At 40.7% G+C, this 18,318-nt stretch overlaps 1 protein-coding gene across 1 annotated transcript in view; it reads left to right on the top strand.

The window, feature by feature from the left end:
• Window positions 1-18,239, top strand: part of Garz (gartenzwerg) — a 40,238-nt gene extending 21,999 nt beyond the window's left edge. The window contains exons 17-30 of the mRNA XM_064039150.1: window positions 3,689-3,813; window positions 4,291-4,418; window positions 4,873-5,095; window positions 6,851-6,983; window positions 7,295-7,410; window positions 7,695-7,893; window positions 8,393-8,517; window positions 8,968-9,049; window positions 9,131-9,216; window positions 9,726-9,896; window positions 12,198-12,368; window positions 15,399-15,498; window positions 15,576-15,916; window positions 16,165-18,239. Coding sequence (XP_063895220.1) covers window positions 3,689-3,813; window positions 4,291-4,418; window positions 4,873-5,095; window positions 6,851-6,983; window positions 7,295-7,410; window positions 7,695-7,893; window positions 8,393-8,517; window positions 8,968-9,049; window positions 9,131-9,216; window positions 9,726-9,896; window positions 12,198-12,368; window positions 15,399-15,498; window positions 15,576-15,916; window positions 16,165-16,758 — 2,594 coding nt within the window. The 3' untranslated portion in view covers window positions 16,759-18,239. The remainder of the gene's footprint in view (window positions 1-3,688; window positions 3,814-4,290; window positions 4,419-4,872; window positions 5,096-6,850; window positions 6,984-7,294; window positions 7,411-7,694; window positions 7,894-8,392; window positions 8,518-8,967; window positions 9,050-9,130; window positions 9,217-9,725; window positions 9,897-12,197; window positions 12,369-15,398; window positions 15,499-15,575; window positions 15,917-16,164) is intronic.
• The last annotated feature ends 79 nt before the right edge of the window (window positions 18,240-18,318 follow it).

The raw sequence follows: 18,318 nt of genomic DNA, 5'->3' as shown, positions 1-18,318 counted from the left end.
TCAAGAGCGCCTGGACCAATTTGGCCAATTCATTTTCTGTTGTATTTGTTGTTGTCAGGAGAAGGTTCTTATGAAAAAAAATAGGGTAAAGTAGAGAAGTCAGTTGACGGGAGCGAAGTCGCGGGCAAAAGCTAGTAATTAAATAAAATTACCCTTATTTCGGACAAGTTACATCCATAGTGGGTTAGTATCTAAAATCTTTAGTCTAAGTTATTATAATAGGCTTGCTTAAGCTTGAGAATCACTCTCAATTAATATTTATGTATCGTCGTTAATTATTTATTTATGTAATAGTTTACTTTTACTTTGTAATACTTTTTAGAGATTACTTTAAGCGATAAGACCGCCTATTGTACCCACACATATTTATTTGTTATGTCCTTGTCCATGTTTGGTGTACAATATAGATTATTCTATTATATTCTACTTTATGAACATTTTGTGCAATTGCGGACTTAATTAACATTACATGATATATTTGTATTATTTTTTAAATGAATATAATTGGCGTCTATTAACTACGTTCATTTATGGAAACGTGTCTTGAATTTTTATTTTAGATTAATTTAATTTTCTTTTTAAGAAATAATTTTGGTACATAGCGCCTGAACAATCGAATGCTACTTTTCTTGTGTTATTGTAACTACGATATACATATTTATTTGTTAGTCTACTTTGAATTCTTTGATTGTTAGGATTTCGGCTTATAAATATTGTCATTTGGTAAAACAGCTTATACATCAGAAGAACATATTAGTACAAGATCCGATTTAGAGGCGATTTTCACCGATCGGCTTACCGATTGAGGATTATTATAAATGTTTATAGATAAAGATAAGTGCCATTGAAAAGTCGCAGGTTTTTTTCCAAGGTACTTAATATTCTTAATAATATATAATTTATTAAGGAAGTCTTGGTGGCCTGGTGGGTAAAGAACCAACTTCTCAAGTATGAGGGTGCGGGTTCGATTCCAGGTAAGGTAAGGTTACCAATGTAACTTTTCTAAAGTTTGTATGTACTTTCTAAGTATACCTTAGACACCAATGACTGTGTTTTGGAGGGCACGTTAACTTATTAACAATATTTTTCTCTATATATAAACATATTATGATATTCCTCAATCGATAAGTAAATCGGTGAAGGTCGCCTCTGCATCGGATCTTAGACTATATAGGCTACCGTTTTATCCGAGCGCAGCTAGTAGTATGGAGGAGTACTGGAACAGTTGACAGACGTCAGGTCGCCATCCCTCGCATGACGTAACTGTGTGCCAGTCAGCCGCGTCATGCGAGGGATGAGAATCTGAACGTCTGCTAGCATCAGAACCAACTGGATAACGTAAGTAAGTGTTACAGCAAGCAACGTATATTTTGTTTATGCCTTTATAACCTGTAAATTACAAACGATTCGATTTGAAGAATTTACTGTAAAATATAAAATATGTTATTGAATTATCAATGTCAAAGTAAATCTGTCTGTCCCGCTTTCACGCCCAAATTACTGAACCGATGTAAGGGAATTACACTGCATCCCAAAAAACCGTATGTTTTAAACATTTTCTCGACGAATCCCAGGCGCTATTCGCCGACAATAAATATTTGTATGTTATACCGGAATTATGGAGAAGAAGTGGAGCAGTTGACAGGCGTCAGATCGCCATCCCTCGCATGACGTAACTGTGTGCGAGTCAGCCGCGTCATGCGAGGGATGAGAATCTGAACGTCTGCTAGCATCACACCCAATTGGATGCCGGAAGTATTACAGCAAGCAACACATATTTTATTTAAGGCCTTTGTAACCCGTGAATTACAAACGATTTGAAGATTTTATTGTAAAATGTAGATTAAAATACTTGTAAAAAGACCCTGTATATGAAAAACATCTCCGTCTTATTTTCACATATCTGATTTAGGCAATGTTGAATATTAAAGTGCGAGAGACAGCTGTTATCCCATCTCATTTGAATTTCAGAAAACTGAGAGTAAGAGACAACTTTTAGAGTCCTATGGTCCTATTAGACCGTTAGTGTAATAAGGTACTTAATAATGTTATAAATGAGAAAGTCTGTCTGTCTGTTGCGCTTTCACGCCCAAAGAGAATTACATTGTGAAGTCCCAAAAGACCCTATGTTTGTAGCATTTTCTCGACGAATCCACTAGTGCTTAGTGGTTAGTGAAATATATGTTTTACTGTAAATAAATATGGAAGAGTACTGGAGCAGTGGACAGACGTCAGGTTTCCATCCCTCGCATGACGTAACTGTGAGCTAGTCAGCCGCGTCATGCGAGGGATGAGAATCTGAACGTCTGCTAGCATCACACCCAATTGGATACAACAGATGTATGTTATACTGGAAATAAATGTGGAGAACTACTGCAGCAGTTGACAGACGTCAGGTCGCCATCCCTCGCATGACGTAACTGTGTGCTAGTCAGCCGCGTCATGCGAGGGATGAGAACCTAAACGTCTGCTAGCATCACACCTAATTGGATACCGTAACAAGAGGACAATGACATGGTGCTTAGAAGATGTTAAATATTATATGGAAAAAGTTATCAAATGTTGTTGGATACAAGCTAAAACATTTTCGTCTTATTTTATCGTCTCCAAATACATACAAACATACATACAAACTTAGAAACATACATACATACAAACTTAGAAAAGTTGCATTGGTACTTGCCTGACCTGGGATCGAACCCGCGCCCTCGTACTTGAGGTTGGTCCTTTACCCACTAGGCCACCACGACTTTATAAATGTCTATTGTATATAATGGTATTTTTTTCTATTTTGCTCAAGTCTCATGTTTGTTCTTATACAACATGTAACGTAATTAACGCACACCCTCAAACACCCCAATTAGAATATTATGTTATAATCATAATACATACACTGAATTTTTAATTTAACATGTATATGCATTGTTATTTACTAAATTAGTTATACCAATTTTTGAGAACTTTTTGGTTATACTACTACGCACGCAAATATCGCGCCGCGCGCCGCTCGACTCGACACAACGTAACGAAACTACGGAAAAAGCCGACAATACACGAAGTCTTATTACTTTGAGTTACGGTCTATTTGAATTTGTTTTGACTGTACTGGGTTAATATGACAATAATTTCCGTAGTTTTAATTATTTTTGGGGTAAAAAATTACCTAAATTAAAAATGATATAAATCGATTCAGTAAACGATTCTGAACAAACTAATTTCAGGATGTGCGTTAATTAAGTTACATGTTGTATAAACAATAAATAAATGTAGATGTTTAATTGTAGTGCAAATTGTTGTATTTTTATATTTTTTGATAGATTTAATAATGACTGATATTTTAGATATAAGATTAACATTATTCCGCTGTGTCCTGCACGATCTTCAATTTTAATTAGTTCTAATTTTGTAACACCTTCTCTATACACTGTGAAATGCAAATAAATAATATTACTATAATGTGTCCGGGTGCGGGAAATAGATCCCTCGCTGAGAGTATAAACATACTGTTATTATTTACCTTTTAAGACGTATTATTATCATGATTTTCTTATCATTGTGCTGTTTTCACCTGAAACAGGACTACCTAGTTCAGACAAATTACCTTAGTTGTGAATGTGAATTTAGGTAATTTGCTCTTGTAAGCGTGATTATGTTTTTTTTGTTAATAAATGATTTGATTGTTCGTCAGGTATGCGTGCCCCCACTCCTCACGAGAAGGCGTTGATCGATGCTGCAATGGACTGCGTGGCTAAGTGCAACCTGCCGGGGCTGCTCATCACAGAAACTAAGTTCCTACAGATTGATAGTTTGCAGGTAAGCACCTTTCTCATCATCACCACGATACGTAACTTTGAGTCTTTTCCTTGTATTTTCACAACTCTTTGGAAGGTTTACGGATTTGGGTCACTTTTTTCTAAATGGACGGTATTTTTTAATAATTATGTTAGGAAAAATACCAAGCATCAATTCCGCTAGACAGTGAATCAAGGCTTGGATTTACATTTAATGTCCGTGATTTCCACTAAGGTTTGATTCCATTTCATAGTACTTTTAAAAAAAAACAAAGTCGTTACGTGTAACATTAATGTCCTTTGGAAAAAAGAGCACCTCCACAAGATCTATATCAACATACATACGTAACTTTTAAAATGTAAACTTATATGGTGTGACTGTAGTGCCCTAATAAAAAACAAACTATTCACTTTTCCCATGTAATAGCAATTCAATTTTAAACCTTTTACAAAAGCATGTCAAAACACCCTTCTTACAACCCAACTTCGTAATGCGCAGGAGTTGGTCCGCGCAATGGTGACGGTCGGCACTCCGCCTGATGCGGACAGCTTGCAGCTCAACCCTCAGCTCGAAGACATCACCGTATTCTTCCTAGAACTGCTTGGACAAACACTTATACAGAACAGGTACCAGTCAATATTGAACCTTATGCTGTAGAGATAAAGTTGAAAATCCATTACAGAATGGGTATGTAGCTTTTGGTATAATTTTCCTCTGTCAATATTGTATGTGTAAGATAATAAGTTGAAAATCTATTAAAGTTTGAAAGATTGTAGTAGCTTGATGTTGTGTTCAAACTTGTAATTGAATGAAAAACATTTCAGTATGAAGACAAATATATCAAACTGCAGGTATGTCCCAACAAGTTATCTGATCGGCCCTGCTAGTTTTTAAGAAACTAACCAGAAATGGTTTCAAATTAAGGATCCGTTTTATTTTGAATATTTCTCAAAGTATATACATAGTATGGTTCGACTCCAGAATATAGCCCCGTTCCTATGTCCTCATGAAATCCCACCATACCGTTGATCCGTTACATCATCATCCGATGTCTCACGATTATTTCACCTATTGTTCTAGAGACCGTCTCCTCTCAGTATGGGACGAAGCCTCCCCCCACGTGTCCCGCACAGTACTATGGGCTCAGGCCCGCGGGCCCGCAGCCCTGCGTCGCTGCGTCACCGCACTGCTACGTACCGGCGCCCGCCTCATGCGCTGCGATGCCGCCGCGCCGCATGTGTTGCAGCACCTCACGTTGCTATTCCAGCTGCCTTATAAGCTGTTCTACCAGCAGGCTGATGTGGTGAGTACATGATAGATAGAAGATAGAATCTTCTTCATTGTACACCAAATATAGACAAGGACATTACAAACAAATATGTGTGAGTACAATAGGCCGTCTTATCGCTCAAAAGCCTTCAGATGGAGTTGATTTTTAAATAGATAGATTACGGGTAGTAGGCGTACAAATAATGATTAAATAGGTGCGTCACCATACTGGAACATGGAGAAAGGAAAGATCAACGGAGATGCCATAATGCAGGTAGGTCACGTGTCTAGGACAGATTTGTACGGTGGGCATGACCAACGAGTGAACTGAGGACGCGCTTGGATTTTGGAGACCTGTCAACGAATTACAAAAAATACCCGGGTTCGATGAAGGTATATAAGGGCACAGCCAGTAAAGTTCCTCTTTCCCTGCTCACCCGCATTTTAGCACGCTACTTTCTAAGGAAATTTAGCGTGATGGCACCTCCGGTAGTCATTTTGTTCGTCGTGGGCTAGAAATACATCCACATCATCAGCGTTGCTCTGTACGTATTCAAAGACTTTCATAGATATAGCTACGCTACGTGAATTTTAGTATGTCTGGACGTCACTATTCCCAGCAGACTCGCACTTAGGCCGAATAGGATGTGTGTCTTGCACACTAGACACAAGCCAGATTCGGTCGAAGTGCGCTGCGATTGGTCAAAGCTGCAGTACCGAGCCTACGACGCTACGCCGTAGTCCTGGCGTAGCAGCATAGCAGATACTTATTTGTTCAATGAGGGTTTTTGAAATTTTTTCTGCCACCGGGTGGCGCCACGTATGCGTCTGGTCCAAACAGCTGTCAAACAGTATGGAATTGTAGGTGCCGAACTTATTGTTTATTGAAATTCTGTTATATTGGAAGTGTTATTGATTTTATTATGGACTACGGTCAGAATAAGGTTTCCGAACTAAAAATTGAGCTAAGAGAGAGGGTGCAAAAGTCACTGGTACTAAGGAAAAGCTTGTTGAAAGATTTGTTAACACAATATGATTTAGTTTTTTTTTATTTACTCAACCTCAATAGTAAAACAATAATGCAGTGCTTTAATTATAAAATAAAAAAACCACTAAAATCGTTCACTATTCATAGTAAAGATAAACACTTTGACAGTTACCTGGACCTGACGACTCAGTGCGCCACCTGGTGGACGCCATTTTAGAAAACCCTCATTGTACACGTACGTCACATTTTCAAATCGTTTTTGTGTTATTCAAATTCCCAAGTAACACAGCGTTTTCTTTGGATCTATGAAATTATTTATTGCTCTTCCCATACGCATAACGATTTTTTGATAGTTTTCCGTCATCATCTCCCGAGCCTTTCCCCAACTATGTTGGGGTCAGCTTCCAATTCTCACCGCATGCAGCTGAGTACAAGTGTTTTATAAGGGGCGGCTGCCTATCTGACCTCCTGAACCCAGTTCGAACCCACACATTCAAACTTGAGAGGTTGTTTCTAAAACCTAATAGGCCACTATGACTTATAGTCTGGTACTAATAGTCTACCGTCCATATTTTTTTAACACTCTTACATCAGCTTCACTTGTGGAATCGTAATTTGACCCACTTCCCGGTCTTCGATTAGGATGAAATTTTGCACAGGCTCTGACTTCTGATGACAATACATGATTAGCTAAGAAACGTCATTACAAATCTAATATGGCGGCTTCTTCAAACTAAATGTCCGAATTATTTTTTAATTTAAAAAAAGCATGTTATTTAAGTTTTTTGTGTTGTGTTTTAGATCTCGTGCGGTATGTACGAGATAGTGAAGACGTCTGCGCAGAACGTGCACAGTGCGCACGAGTGGGACATCGTGTTCGCGCTGCTGTGTGCCGCCGGCGCAGGCGCATGGCCCAGTGATGCGCATGCTACCAGTAAGCTAATTAATAACCACTTATATTATAGTTATTCATACATAAAACTTAAACAGGATATAATAGCTTTATAAAGACTCATACGGTAATTGTATTTTTCAGTGCTTTAAATAACCTATATATCCGTTGATTTATGAGAGATAAAATTTTAATATCTACACCAATGACATATGATGTACCAAGACTTAAATGTGTGAGATATTGATTGTGACGTCATATAATTGTATTTAGTCGTAAATACCTATGCCTCGTAAAATAATGCCATAGTTTTTTACATATATTTTCATTTTTCATAATCTTGATTTGTTTAGGTCCTGCCGCGTCAAGTCGTTCCGAAGGTTCAGAAGACGAAAGTGAGCGTCGACCTACTAGTGCGTCCTCCGAAAGTGAACTGTCACATTCACCCCAAACTCAAGGCTGGATACTGGTATGTTTTAAATATTCTTAAAAAAAGTTATGATTACTTTCCAATTTTAGAAGTTTCAGTAGTGTGACTGTTGTCGATTACAATATTTATTTCAGCGTTACCATAATTAAATTCGGGAGGCGTGTGTTTTACTGTCTTTAAAAAATTTGATTTGTGTATTTCTGGTTAATGATCTGATAACAGATGTATTAAATTTTATTGGTCATTAATTAAATTACAAATGTTTGAAAGTTTACTCCAGTTTCAGGATTCACTTGGTTGAAATCTTTTCTATATCTTCCTAGGTCAAGAACGAAACGGACACCCCCGACAGTGGCGACTTGGAAACCTTACCGACACTCCGTGCGCACCGTGCAGGCGCACTAGCGCGGTGCTGCGAAGCGCTGGCGCTGGTAGTGCGAGACGTAGCTCACGTCACGCCGTATAACTGCCGCGCCGCCGTCCGCGCTGTGAGGCTGTTCGCTAGAGCTACCTTGCATGATGGTAAATACTCAATTCTGTAATATACTAATTCTGTAATTCACTGAGTAACGGCAGCGAGTGCCGTCACCCCTCCGCCCCACCGCTCATATACCTAAGACTCGGCCGACTAGTTCCGCGCGGATAATACATAAAACGCCTTCCTCTTTTCTGAATACTAGCTTGCTGTGCCCATCAGGGTCCATAATTTTGACAACATTTTTATATTCCTCCCTCTATGTACATTATGTGGTATAAGGTATGTAGGATATGAGGCAATAAAATTTGTTAAGAAAACCTATCCGACCAGTGTAGGTATTGTTTGGTATCAACGTCTGATCCTATTGATATGATTGCATAATTGCATAAAAAAATACAGATAAAAAGACGTATAAAATGCTGCCGATAGTACTGATAAATACTGTCGAATAAAGATGAAAACTTTTTGGGACATTTGCGCAAAAGTTACTATTCTTTCGAAACCTACACAAAAAATAACTATTCTTTTTCACTACGTCTGTAGGCAAGAAATCCAGCAAGTCTCGTTCGGGCCGCAAGTCCCGGCCGAGCTCGGGTAGGAGACGGTATGATGACTCCAGCGATGAGGAGGTGGATACCCTCGACCAGTACCACATGGTCAGCATACAGGTGAGAAGTTGTCATCCATTCAGTTTCCCCTGAGCATACAATATATGAATGTAATTTGTAAGCCAGCCATGTGCAAAGGATAACACCGGTCAACTGCGAGTCAGACTCGTGCACGATAGGTTCAGTACCATGATTTAAAAATGGTCAAAAAAATCACGTTTGTTGTGTGGTACCCTAAAATATTTATTTTATTCTAGATTTCAGTATTTGTGTGTTCATGAGAAACATGGTCACATATGGACAGCTAATTCTAAGTAGGGATCCTGTTTAATCTAAAAGTCATGTAGCAGCCCTTTCGGACTCAAACCTACATTACACTACTTTGGATTATTCAAAAACAAGACTAGGCTTATACTTTTTCGCAAATGGTAATACCTATCATGTTGGAAGACCTATAATGCTATACTTACGTTTGTAACCTTGACAATAAGATTAATATATTGTTCACAGCTACTAGATTTGATGCACACACTACACAGCCGTACTGCTCAGATATTTAAATGGTGGCGAGATGAGGCCGACCAAGGACAAAGTAAGTACCCCATATTTTTCAAAATCAACGATTATTTTCATCAAAGTGACAATGTCATATTTTGGAATATTTTGTTTTTAGATGCGGAAGAATACGATTTATGGGAGGTGGCGTGGAAACCGCTGCTTCAAGGTATCGCACAATTCTGCACGGATAGACGGAAACAGGTCAGTTTACGAGTATAATGAAAGAAATCTCGAACACTTTATACATTGGTGTTGTAGCAATTATTACTTTTTGTGTGTACTTAGGCAAGAGCAATAACGAGTGGAAGTGCCCTTAACACTGTCGCCTTTTCACATTTGAACATTATATTATATATTTCAACACAGAGCAAAACAAATATCATTGGCTCAATTTTCTGTGCAAGAAATGCAGAAACCAGAGTTTCTTAGTTAGGTTGCCTGAAAGCGCCAATCACCGGTTTGATACAAAAAAAAATAGTTTTTTTTCAGTTCTTTTAACCTCGTATTTGTAATACATTTGTAATACTTTTAAATTATAGCTTTAATTCAAGCTAGCAATAATTCAAGTTATTTGTTATTTTCAAAAAAACGTTTTGATGTTCCTTCAGAGCAGGTGCAGGTTGAAAGAAAGAAGAGAAGGGATTGTTCAAGCTACATCAAGTAAATTAAAGAGAAGGTGAAGATGTCTAAAAAGTGTATTTGATTCGCAGGTGTCAAACAGCGCTATAGCATACTTACAGCGAGCCCTATTAGTACCGGGGTTATCAGCAATGGGCGGCGGCGGCTGGGAGGCGTGCTTCCACTGCGTGCTGTTCCCGTTGCTGGACCAGCTGCCGCGGCCTGCCGACGCTACTGCCCGCGCTAATACTATCATGTGCAAGGTAACTTAAAAACTAGCTACAGCCGTACTACAAAAACTTAAACATCTGTTGAACATCATCATCCTCCGAGCCTTTTTCCCAACTATGTTGGGGTCGGCTTCCAGTCTTACCGGATTAAACTGAGTACCAGTGCTTTACAAGAAGCGACTGCCTATCTGTCCTCCTCAACCCAGTTACCCGGGCAAAACATCTGTTGAACACTTGTTTTAAAACGTGTGTCTGCAAAACGGACCTTATATCAACGTCATAATCTTTGTTCTTTTTAGACAAGTGTTCAACAAACGCTTAAAAGTTTTGATGTAGGAGGAAGTCTCTTTAAGCAATATCAAATAGGAGTCACATTGTTGCTATATTTTAAAATGTACCTGTATGACGTAATGAAGAAAGAAAATGAGTATATGGGATGAATTGTGAGATATTTTTAAATCATGCTATGTACTTTTAAGCTATATTTTTTGTGCAGTATACTGCTTAGTGGAGTGAAAAAGTTTTTAAACAAATAGTTTCTTTTTTCCACGGGGACATTACTCAACTCAATGGGCGGAGACTACAAATTTGAATAAAGACATTCTATGGCTTGTTTAAAAACTTCTTCGTTCCATTCCTCTCTACTGGATTCTGGTCCAAGTTCATGTAGGACCCTACTTCTCAAGACCTTCAACTTGAAGAAAGAAGCCCATAGACGTTCGGTCGCCATCCCTCGCATGACGTAACTGTGTGCTAGTCAGCCGCGTCATGCGAGGGATGAGAATCGTTCATCTACTATCTCCCTTTGAGAAATACAGAAGACGAGAAAATGTTGAATTTAATACGTTAATTTATTAAGACAAAATATTAAGAAAAATTAGGGTCTCCCCCCATTTATCGACGCGGAATCGGCTTAAGCAGAGTATCACCACACTACTCGACTTATCGAAAATCAAATCAAAATTACTTTATTTTTAGGCCTACACCTAGTTTAGGAGTCAGGGTACCTCATATTGTTGTCCTAAATAAACCTTTATGTTTTTATAGTCATAGTTCAACATTTGTAAACTTTGTGTGAAATAAACTATTTATTTATTTTATTTTTTTTCAGGCTGCGTAGGCTCATATATTGGGTGTGTCGTTCATAATCACATAAAATTAAATGCGTTAATATACTGGTTAATATATGTCGATTAACACAAAGATAAAAGAAAAATACGTAAAAATAAAAAAATGATTTTTTCAAACAAAGTAAATGGAATAAAAATGTGCAAAAATTAGAACACCATATACCTAAACATATGAAACACATAAAACAAACATATGAAATTCTCCCTTGAAAACTGACAGCTGTCAACTGATCAAAACATACGAAAATCCTAACTTTATCTCTGCTTTACACATGATGTTGTAAATTATAAAAACGAAAAATGACTCCTGTGGCTAAACCACCGAATGGATTAGGTTATTTTTTTTACAATTCGCCAAAGAATATCATAAAGTATATGTGATATGATTTAATGTGATTGTGAACGACACACCCGATATATATATATCTTAAAGACTAACATATTATATTATACAAAATTGTTAGTGTATAAAAAATACTTAATACGGCCGGCGTCGCGACGTATCCAAGCCGAGCCGATACGAATGTAATTAGTAACACCCTTATTACGTAGAAATAAAGGCTTTTTTGTCCGTTGTTAGCCGATTCTCCGTCGATAAATGAGGCTAGACCCTTATAGAATGTAAGAAAAGTAATGTAAGTCCCATTATATAGGATTCATAACAGGACAGTGACGGTTAAATCTCCCTTTAAGAAGAGACATCACCCACCGTTGGAATTTCGAAGAATGAAAACAAGATGGCGTGCTACCAGCTCAGTAATACATACGTTGAGTCCTATCAGTTTCTAGGTTGTCTTTACAGTAAATAATCCAGAAACTGACAAGCCTTGATCTATGTTTCACTTCGGTCGGGACAAGGCGGCGCCATATTGGATTTTGGAGACCTTTGAAGCCGTAGTCGTTATTAAAGGATATTTTAAAACTTTTGGATTGTTCTATAAGGATTTGTGTATTGTTTTAAAAAGAATGTGCATTTATAGAATTTGTATTGTTTTTGTTTGTTGTTTGTAAATCTGATATGTTAACATTAAGGACCTATGCACACCAGGTTTTTTAAACGCGCCGGCGACGTTTGTTGTCGTTTGTATACAGACACGTGGCACCGGCGCGTACTCTTATTTTTTAAGAAATATGACATATATTTTTTAACATGCATACAACTTTATACACCTAGCTAACATTCTCAAACTTCTCCTTTCCCCAGGTGTTCCTCCAGCATCTATCAGCCCTCTCAAGCCGGCCGACCTTCGCAGCTCTGTGGTCACGCGTAGTAGATGTTGCGCGGGCGCTGGTGTCCGCGTCACCTGACGACCCGCTCACCGAGGCGGCGCTAGAGTCGCTCAAGAACATGATACTTGTCATGGACTCTGTTAGGGTGAGTAGCTGTATAAACGCTGGTAGATGTTGCGCGGGCGCTGGTGTCCGCGTCACCTGACGACCCGCTCACCGAGGCGGCGCTAGAGTCGCTCAAGAACATGATACTTGTCATGGACTCTGTTAGGGTGAGTAGCTGTATAAACGCTGGTAGATGTTGCGCGGGCGCTGGTGTCCGCGTCACCTGACGACCCGCTCACCGAGGCGGCGCTAGAGTCGCTCAAGAACATGATACTTGTCATGGACTCTGTTAGGGTGAGTAGCTGTATAAACGCTGGTAGATGTTGCGCGGGCGCTGGTGTCCGCGTCACCTGACGACCCGCTCACCGAGGCGGCGCTAGAGTCGCTCAAGAACATGATACTTGTCATGGACTCTGTGGGTGAGTAGCTGTATAAACGCTGGTAGATGTTGCGCGGGCGCTGGTGTCCGCGTCACCTGACGACCCGCTCACCGAGGCGGCGCTAGAGTCGCTCAAGAACATGATACTTGTCATGGACTCTGTTAGGGTGAGTAGCTGTATAAACGCTGGTAGATGTTGCGCGGGCGCTGGTGTCCGCGTCACCTGACGACCCGCTCACCGAGGCGGCGCTAGAGTCGCTCAAGAACATGATACTTGTCATGGACTCTGTTAGGGTGAGTAGCTGTATAAACGCTGGTAGATGTTGCGCGGGCGCTGGTGTCCGCGTCACCTGACGACCCGCTCACCGAGGCGGCGCTAGAGTCGCTCAAGAACATGATACTTGTCATGGACTCTGTTAGGGTGAGTAGCTGTATAAACGCTGGTAGATGTTGCGCGGGCGCTGGTGTCCGCGTCACCTGACGACCCGCTCACCGAGGCGGCGCTAGAGTCGCTCAAGAACATGATACTTGTCATGGACTCTGTTAGGGTGAGTAGCTGTATAAACGCTGGTAGATGTTGCGCGGGCGCTGGTGTCCGCGTCACCTGACGACCCGCTCACCGAGGCGGCGCTAGAGTCGCTCAAGAACATGATACTTGTCATGGACTCTGTTAGGGTGAGTAGCTGTATAAACGCTGGTAGATGTTGCGCGGGCGCTGGTGTCCGCGTCACCTGACGACCCGCTCACCGAGGCGGCGCTAGAGTCGCTCAAGAACATGATACTTGTCATGGACTCTGTTAGGGTGAGTAGCTGTATAAACGCTGGTAGATGTTGCGCGGGCGCTGGTGTCCGCGTCACCTGACGACCCGCTCACCGAGGCGGCGCTAGAGTCGCTCAAGAACATGATACTTGTCATGGACTCTGTTAGGGTGAGTAGCTGTATAAACGCTGGTAGATGTTGCGCGGGCGCTGGTGTCCGCGTCACCTGACGACCCGCTCACCGAGGCGGCGCTAGAGTCGCTCAAGAACATGATACTTGTCATGGACTCTGTTAGGGTGAGTAGCTGTATAAACGCTGGTAGATGTTGCGCGGGCGCTGGTGTCCGCGTCACCTGACGACCCGCTCACCGAGGCGGCGCTAGAGTCGCTCAAGAACATGATACTTGTCATGGACTCTGTTAGGGTGAGTAGCTGTATAAACGCTGGTAGATGTTGCGCGGGCGCTGGTGTCCGCGTCACCTGACGACCCGCTCACCGAGGCGGCGCTAGAGTCGCTCAAGAACATGATACTTGTCATGGACTCTGTTAGGGTGAGTAGCTGTATAAACGCTGGTAGATGTTGCGCGGGCGCTGGTGTCCGCGTCACCTGACGACCCGCTCACCGAGGCGGCGCTAGAGTCGCTCAAGAACATGATACTTGTCATGGACTCTGTTAGGGTGAGTAGCTGTATAAACGCTGGTAGATGTTGCGCGGGCGCTGGTGTCCGCGTCACCTGACGACCCGCTCACCGAGGCGGCGCTAGAGTCGCTCAAGAACATGATACTTGTCATGGACTCTGTTAGGGTGAGTAGCTGTATAAACGCTGGTAGATGTTGCGCGGGCGCTGGTGTCCGCGTCACCTGACGACCCGCTCACCGAGGCGGCGCTAGAGTCGCTCAAGAACATGATACTTGTCATGGACTCTGTTAGGGTGAGTAGCTGTATAAACGCTGGTAGATGTTGCGCGGGCGCTGGTGTCCGCGTCACCTGACGACCCGCTCACCGAGGCGGCGCTAGAGTCGCTCAAGAACATGATACTTGTCATGGACTCTGTTAGGGTGAGTAGCTGTATAAACGCTGGTAGATGTTGCGCGGGCGCTGGTGTCCGCGTCACCTGACGACCCGCTCACCGAGGCGGCGCTAGAGTCGCTCAAGAACATGATACTTGTCATGGACTCTGTTAGGGTGAGTAGCTGTATAAACGCTGGTAGATGTTGCGCGGGCGCTGGTGTCCGCGTCACCTGACGACCCGCTCACCGAGGCGGCGCTAGAGTCGCTCAAGAACATGATACTTGTCATGGACTCTGTTAGGGTGAGTAGCTGTATAAACGCTGGTAGATGTTGCGCGGGCGCTGGTGTCCGCGTCACCTGACGACCCGCTCACCGAGGCGGCGCTAGAGTCGCTCAAGAACATGATACTTGTCATGGACTCTGTTAGGGTGAGTAGCTGTATAAACGCTGGTGATTTGGTAGTTTTGTAAGTCCCCTGTTATGGAAGTGGGTATAAAGTGACCGGGCGACACGCTCACCGAAGCTGCGCCAGAGTAGCTGAATGAAATGATGCGGGTGTTTTAGTGAAATTTTATGATTCCATATTGGGTCTAGGCGAAGGAGAGAGTGCAATATGTATCTTTAGGCCCCCTACTTAGAGCGTACCTCGACTCGAGTTTCTTAGGGTAAGCAAAGTTTCACAATCTTGAAAGTGAAGCTAAATCATTAGCCAGTCTAAATTATTCTTATTAGCTGGAAGCTGCTACTAGGTTGTTGAATTTAGTGACATTCTGCTAATGACTTCATTTTGGAAGTATGATAATCAAAGTAGCATTATCCCGTGAAGTATGGCATTCACTTCATATGCATTAGTGCTTCATTACACCGTACGTGTGACTTTGAAATATGTAAATATACAATTACATAATATTTAATTACAGATATTCAGCAATGGTGATGGCTACAATGAACTCTGGTATCTCACATGGGACAAGATTAATGAATTCCTACCCAACTTGAAAGAAGAATTATTCCCTCAAGGTAAGACATTATTTACCTTTATTTTTTCCTTAACAAAACTTACTTTCTCAATACTTATTAAATTCAATTTGTTCCAGTAAAAGACAACGCGAAGCCCCCATCAAGCGTACCAAGCCACATGCAGCCGCCGCTCCCAACACCACTGCCAACACTCGTCCCAGTTGGGCCCAACAGTACGCCAACACTAGTACCTATCCCCTCCCAATCCCCCTCCCAAGCTCACTCACCAACATCACCACAAACATTGTCACCAACATTGGCGCATTCACCCGTGAATCTAGCCCAAACTCCCCCGTTGGTGGCCAATGCGCCAACGTTGGTGGCTCCTACCCCAATAAGCGGGATGGTTCCTATAAGGAATCCGTTGTATGATCAGGCCGGATTGACTTCTTCGGTTCTACTGCAACCTTTGAATGAGGTAGGTGGCTAAATTCTAAATTGTATTGTTACTTTTTTAATTGTGTTAATTGATTTTGTGTACTAGTGAAAGCATTTGGTTGTTCCTGGTCTTAACGAGTCGGAGCCTAATTTTCACTTGTGTAGCCTGTCTAAATGTCATAATTTCATTTTTTTTTGAGGTTTTATATAAATTAAACCGACTTTTGCGCTGGTGCTAAAATTGACCATTTTCACTTAATTTTTATTATTAAATTTTCTTGCTTCCAGATGATATCAACACCCATTGGCATGTCGATGCAAGCTCAAATCCCGATGCTGTATCCTCAGAACGTTGACCCCGCCCCGCTAACCAGGCCGGACCTCATCCGCCTCGAACAACCCCGCCCAGACATCGCCCCACCCAACCCCACCCCGCGGCCAGACCCCACCATCTACCTAGGCCTAGACCCCACCCAACCGGACATCACCAGGTCAGAACCACAAAATATCAGCATTAACTATAATGAGAATATTATCCCTCAAACTAAAGTCGAACAGACGGAAGTGTATGCCGATTATCTCACAAACCCGTATACAGAAATTAAAGATATATCTAAAGAAGCTACAATATATGATCCGGAGAATCAAACGATGATAAAAAGTGAACTACAGAATCCACTACTTTCTCTCCTGGATAAAAAGTCTTACAGTGCAAATGCGACTCCTATGCATAGTAACAATAAGGCTCAATTTGGCTCAAGCGACAATGTTAGGCAGGAATCGGGGATTTTCAACTTTTCAAGCTACTTTGGCTCCGTCAGTGAAGGGATAGGGCCTGGGTCCGAAGTTTTTGATACCTTAATGTCGACCCACGAGGGATAGCTAGACCGAGATATGGGCACCTGGTTGTAAGTCTAAATTGTATGTGGGTAGTTAGACCAGATGTGTTATTAATGTTTTTGATGTATGCGCCTTTTAGAGTACTGTGTCCTATGTTGGAATTGCATAAAGTAGGTAGGCTAATTTTGTGAGGATTAAACGGTGCAAAATAATTGGTCCTCTATTAAAAGATGTAACGTGTTTTCTGTTTAGGATAAATCGTCAATTTGTTAATTAAAAATTGTACTAAAATTTCTCTGGTCTAATTACTCATTCTAGTTAGAAAAAAAATACATTTATCTTTGTTAAAACTGCAGTTTTTATATAATTATTCACTTTCACGGCATTATGGGCCGTATCACCTTATTATAAAGTCCATTTTCACTATTAGGACAACCACATTTTTTCTCTATTTATGTATTCGTTTGATTTCTAAGTGTTTATTTAAATCGAATTTAAAATGGTGATTGCAAGTGATAATAATATTAATGGCGGCCTAATTTAACAGCAAATGGGTTTTATTATTTATTTTAGAATTATTGTTTTATGTATCACATTCCAGGCCAATATATTTTTGTATTTGTTTAAAGCTGTGTGTTCAATACGCGAAGAATTGACTTCTTAATATCTTAATAGTGAGTTCAAATATTCAACTGAAGTTGGGTTGCCTGTGTTTTTGATTTATTGGTCTACTGAGATTAATTAATAGCTTTTATTTTAAAGCTTATTTTGTCATGACAGCATTCTCAATTGTCATTTTAACAACATCAACTCGTATAGTCCCAAGCAATAATGAACCTTATCACTGTATGTAATAAGGACCAAAACTACATTGGCAATGAAGATGACAACCTGTTTCAACTATTGAACACCCAGCTTATACTTTAAGTTAATATTTCTAAGTCCTCTCTGTTCCTTCATCAGTAGAATATTATGTAATGTAGTTCTAACGGTGGATTTCTATAACCCTATCTATCCATCGATTTGTGATTAAAAATTGAATATCGACATTGGCTCCATATTTATAAATTACAAGCAGTTTTCGCCCGCGTCTCGTGGGAACTACTGCCCGTACCAGAGTAAAATATAGCCTATGTTACTCGAGAAGAGTGTAGCTTTCCAAAAGTGAAAGAATTTTCCAAATCGGTTAAGTATTTATTCGCTTAGCTAATTTTCAGCTTAATCGGTCCAGCCGTTCACGCATGATGGCGTGACCAAGGAATATACTGATTAAGATTTTTATGTAAATTTCAAATTTCAATTTGTAATCGCAAAACGATGGATGGATAGCTTATAGAAATCCCCAATAAATAAACATGTAGATAAATATACTCGCGGTGGCTAGTTTTGGACAAGAGGGAACATGTGCTGTAAATTATGTAATTTATCCGTTTCGTTTTGTATAGAGAGTCATATTATATACTAACTATTGTATCAGTGTAATATAATGTTTAACAATTTATTAATAAAATGTGTTTAACATACTTAATGGATTTTATTTATACTGATTCTAATGAAATACAATTATAGTATTGAAACAAAGTTTTCTTGGTTGTTGTGTAT

The sequence above is a fragment of the Helicoverpa armigera genome, chromosome 18 (assembly GCF_030705265.1).
Source record: "Helicoverpa armigera isolate CAAS_96S chromosome 18, ASM3070526v1, whole genome shotgun sequence".
NCBI classification, from domain to species: Eukaryota; Metazoa; Arthropoda; class Insecta; order Lepidoptera; family Noctuidae; genus Helicoverpa; species Helicoverpa armigera.
Note: the sequence above shows the minus strand (reverse complement) of the source record. Positions and strands in the feature narration are given on the sequence as shown.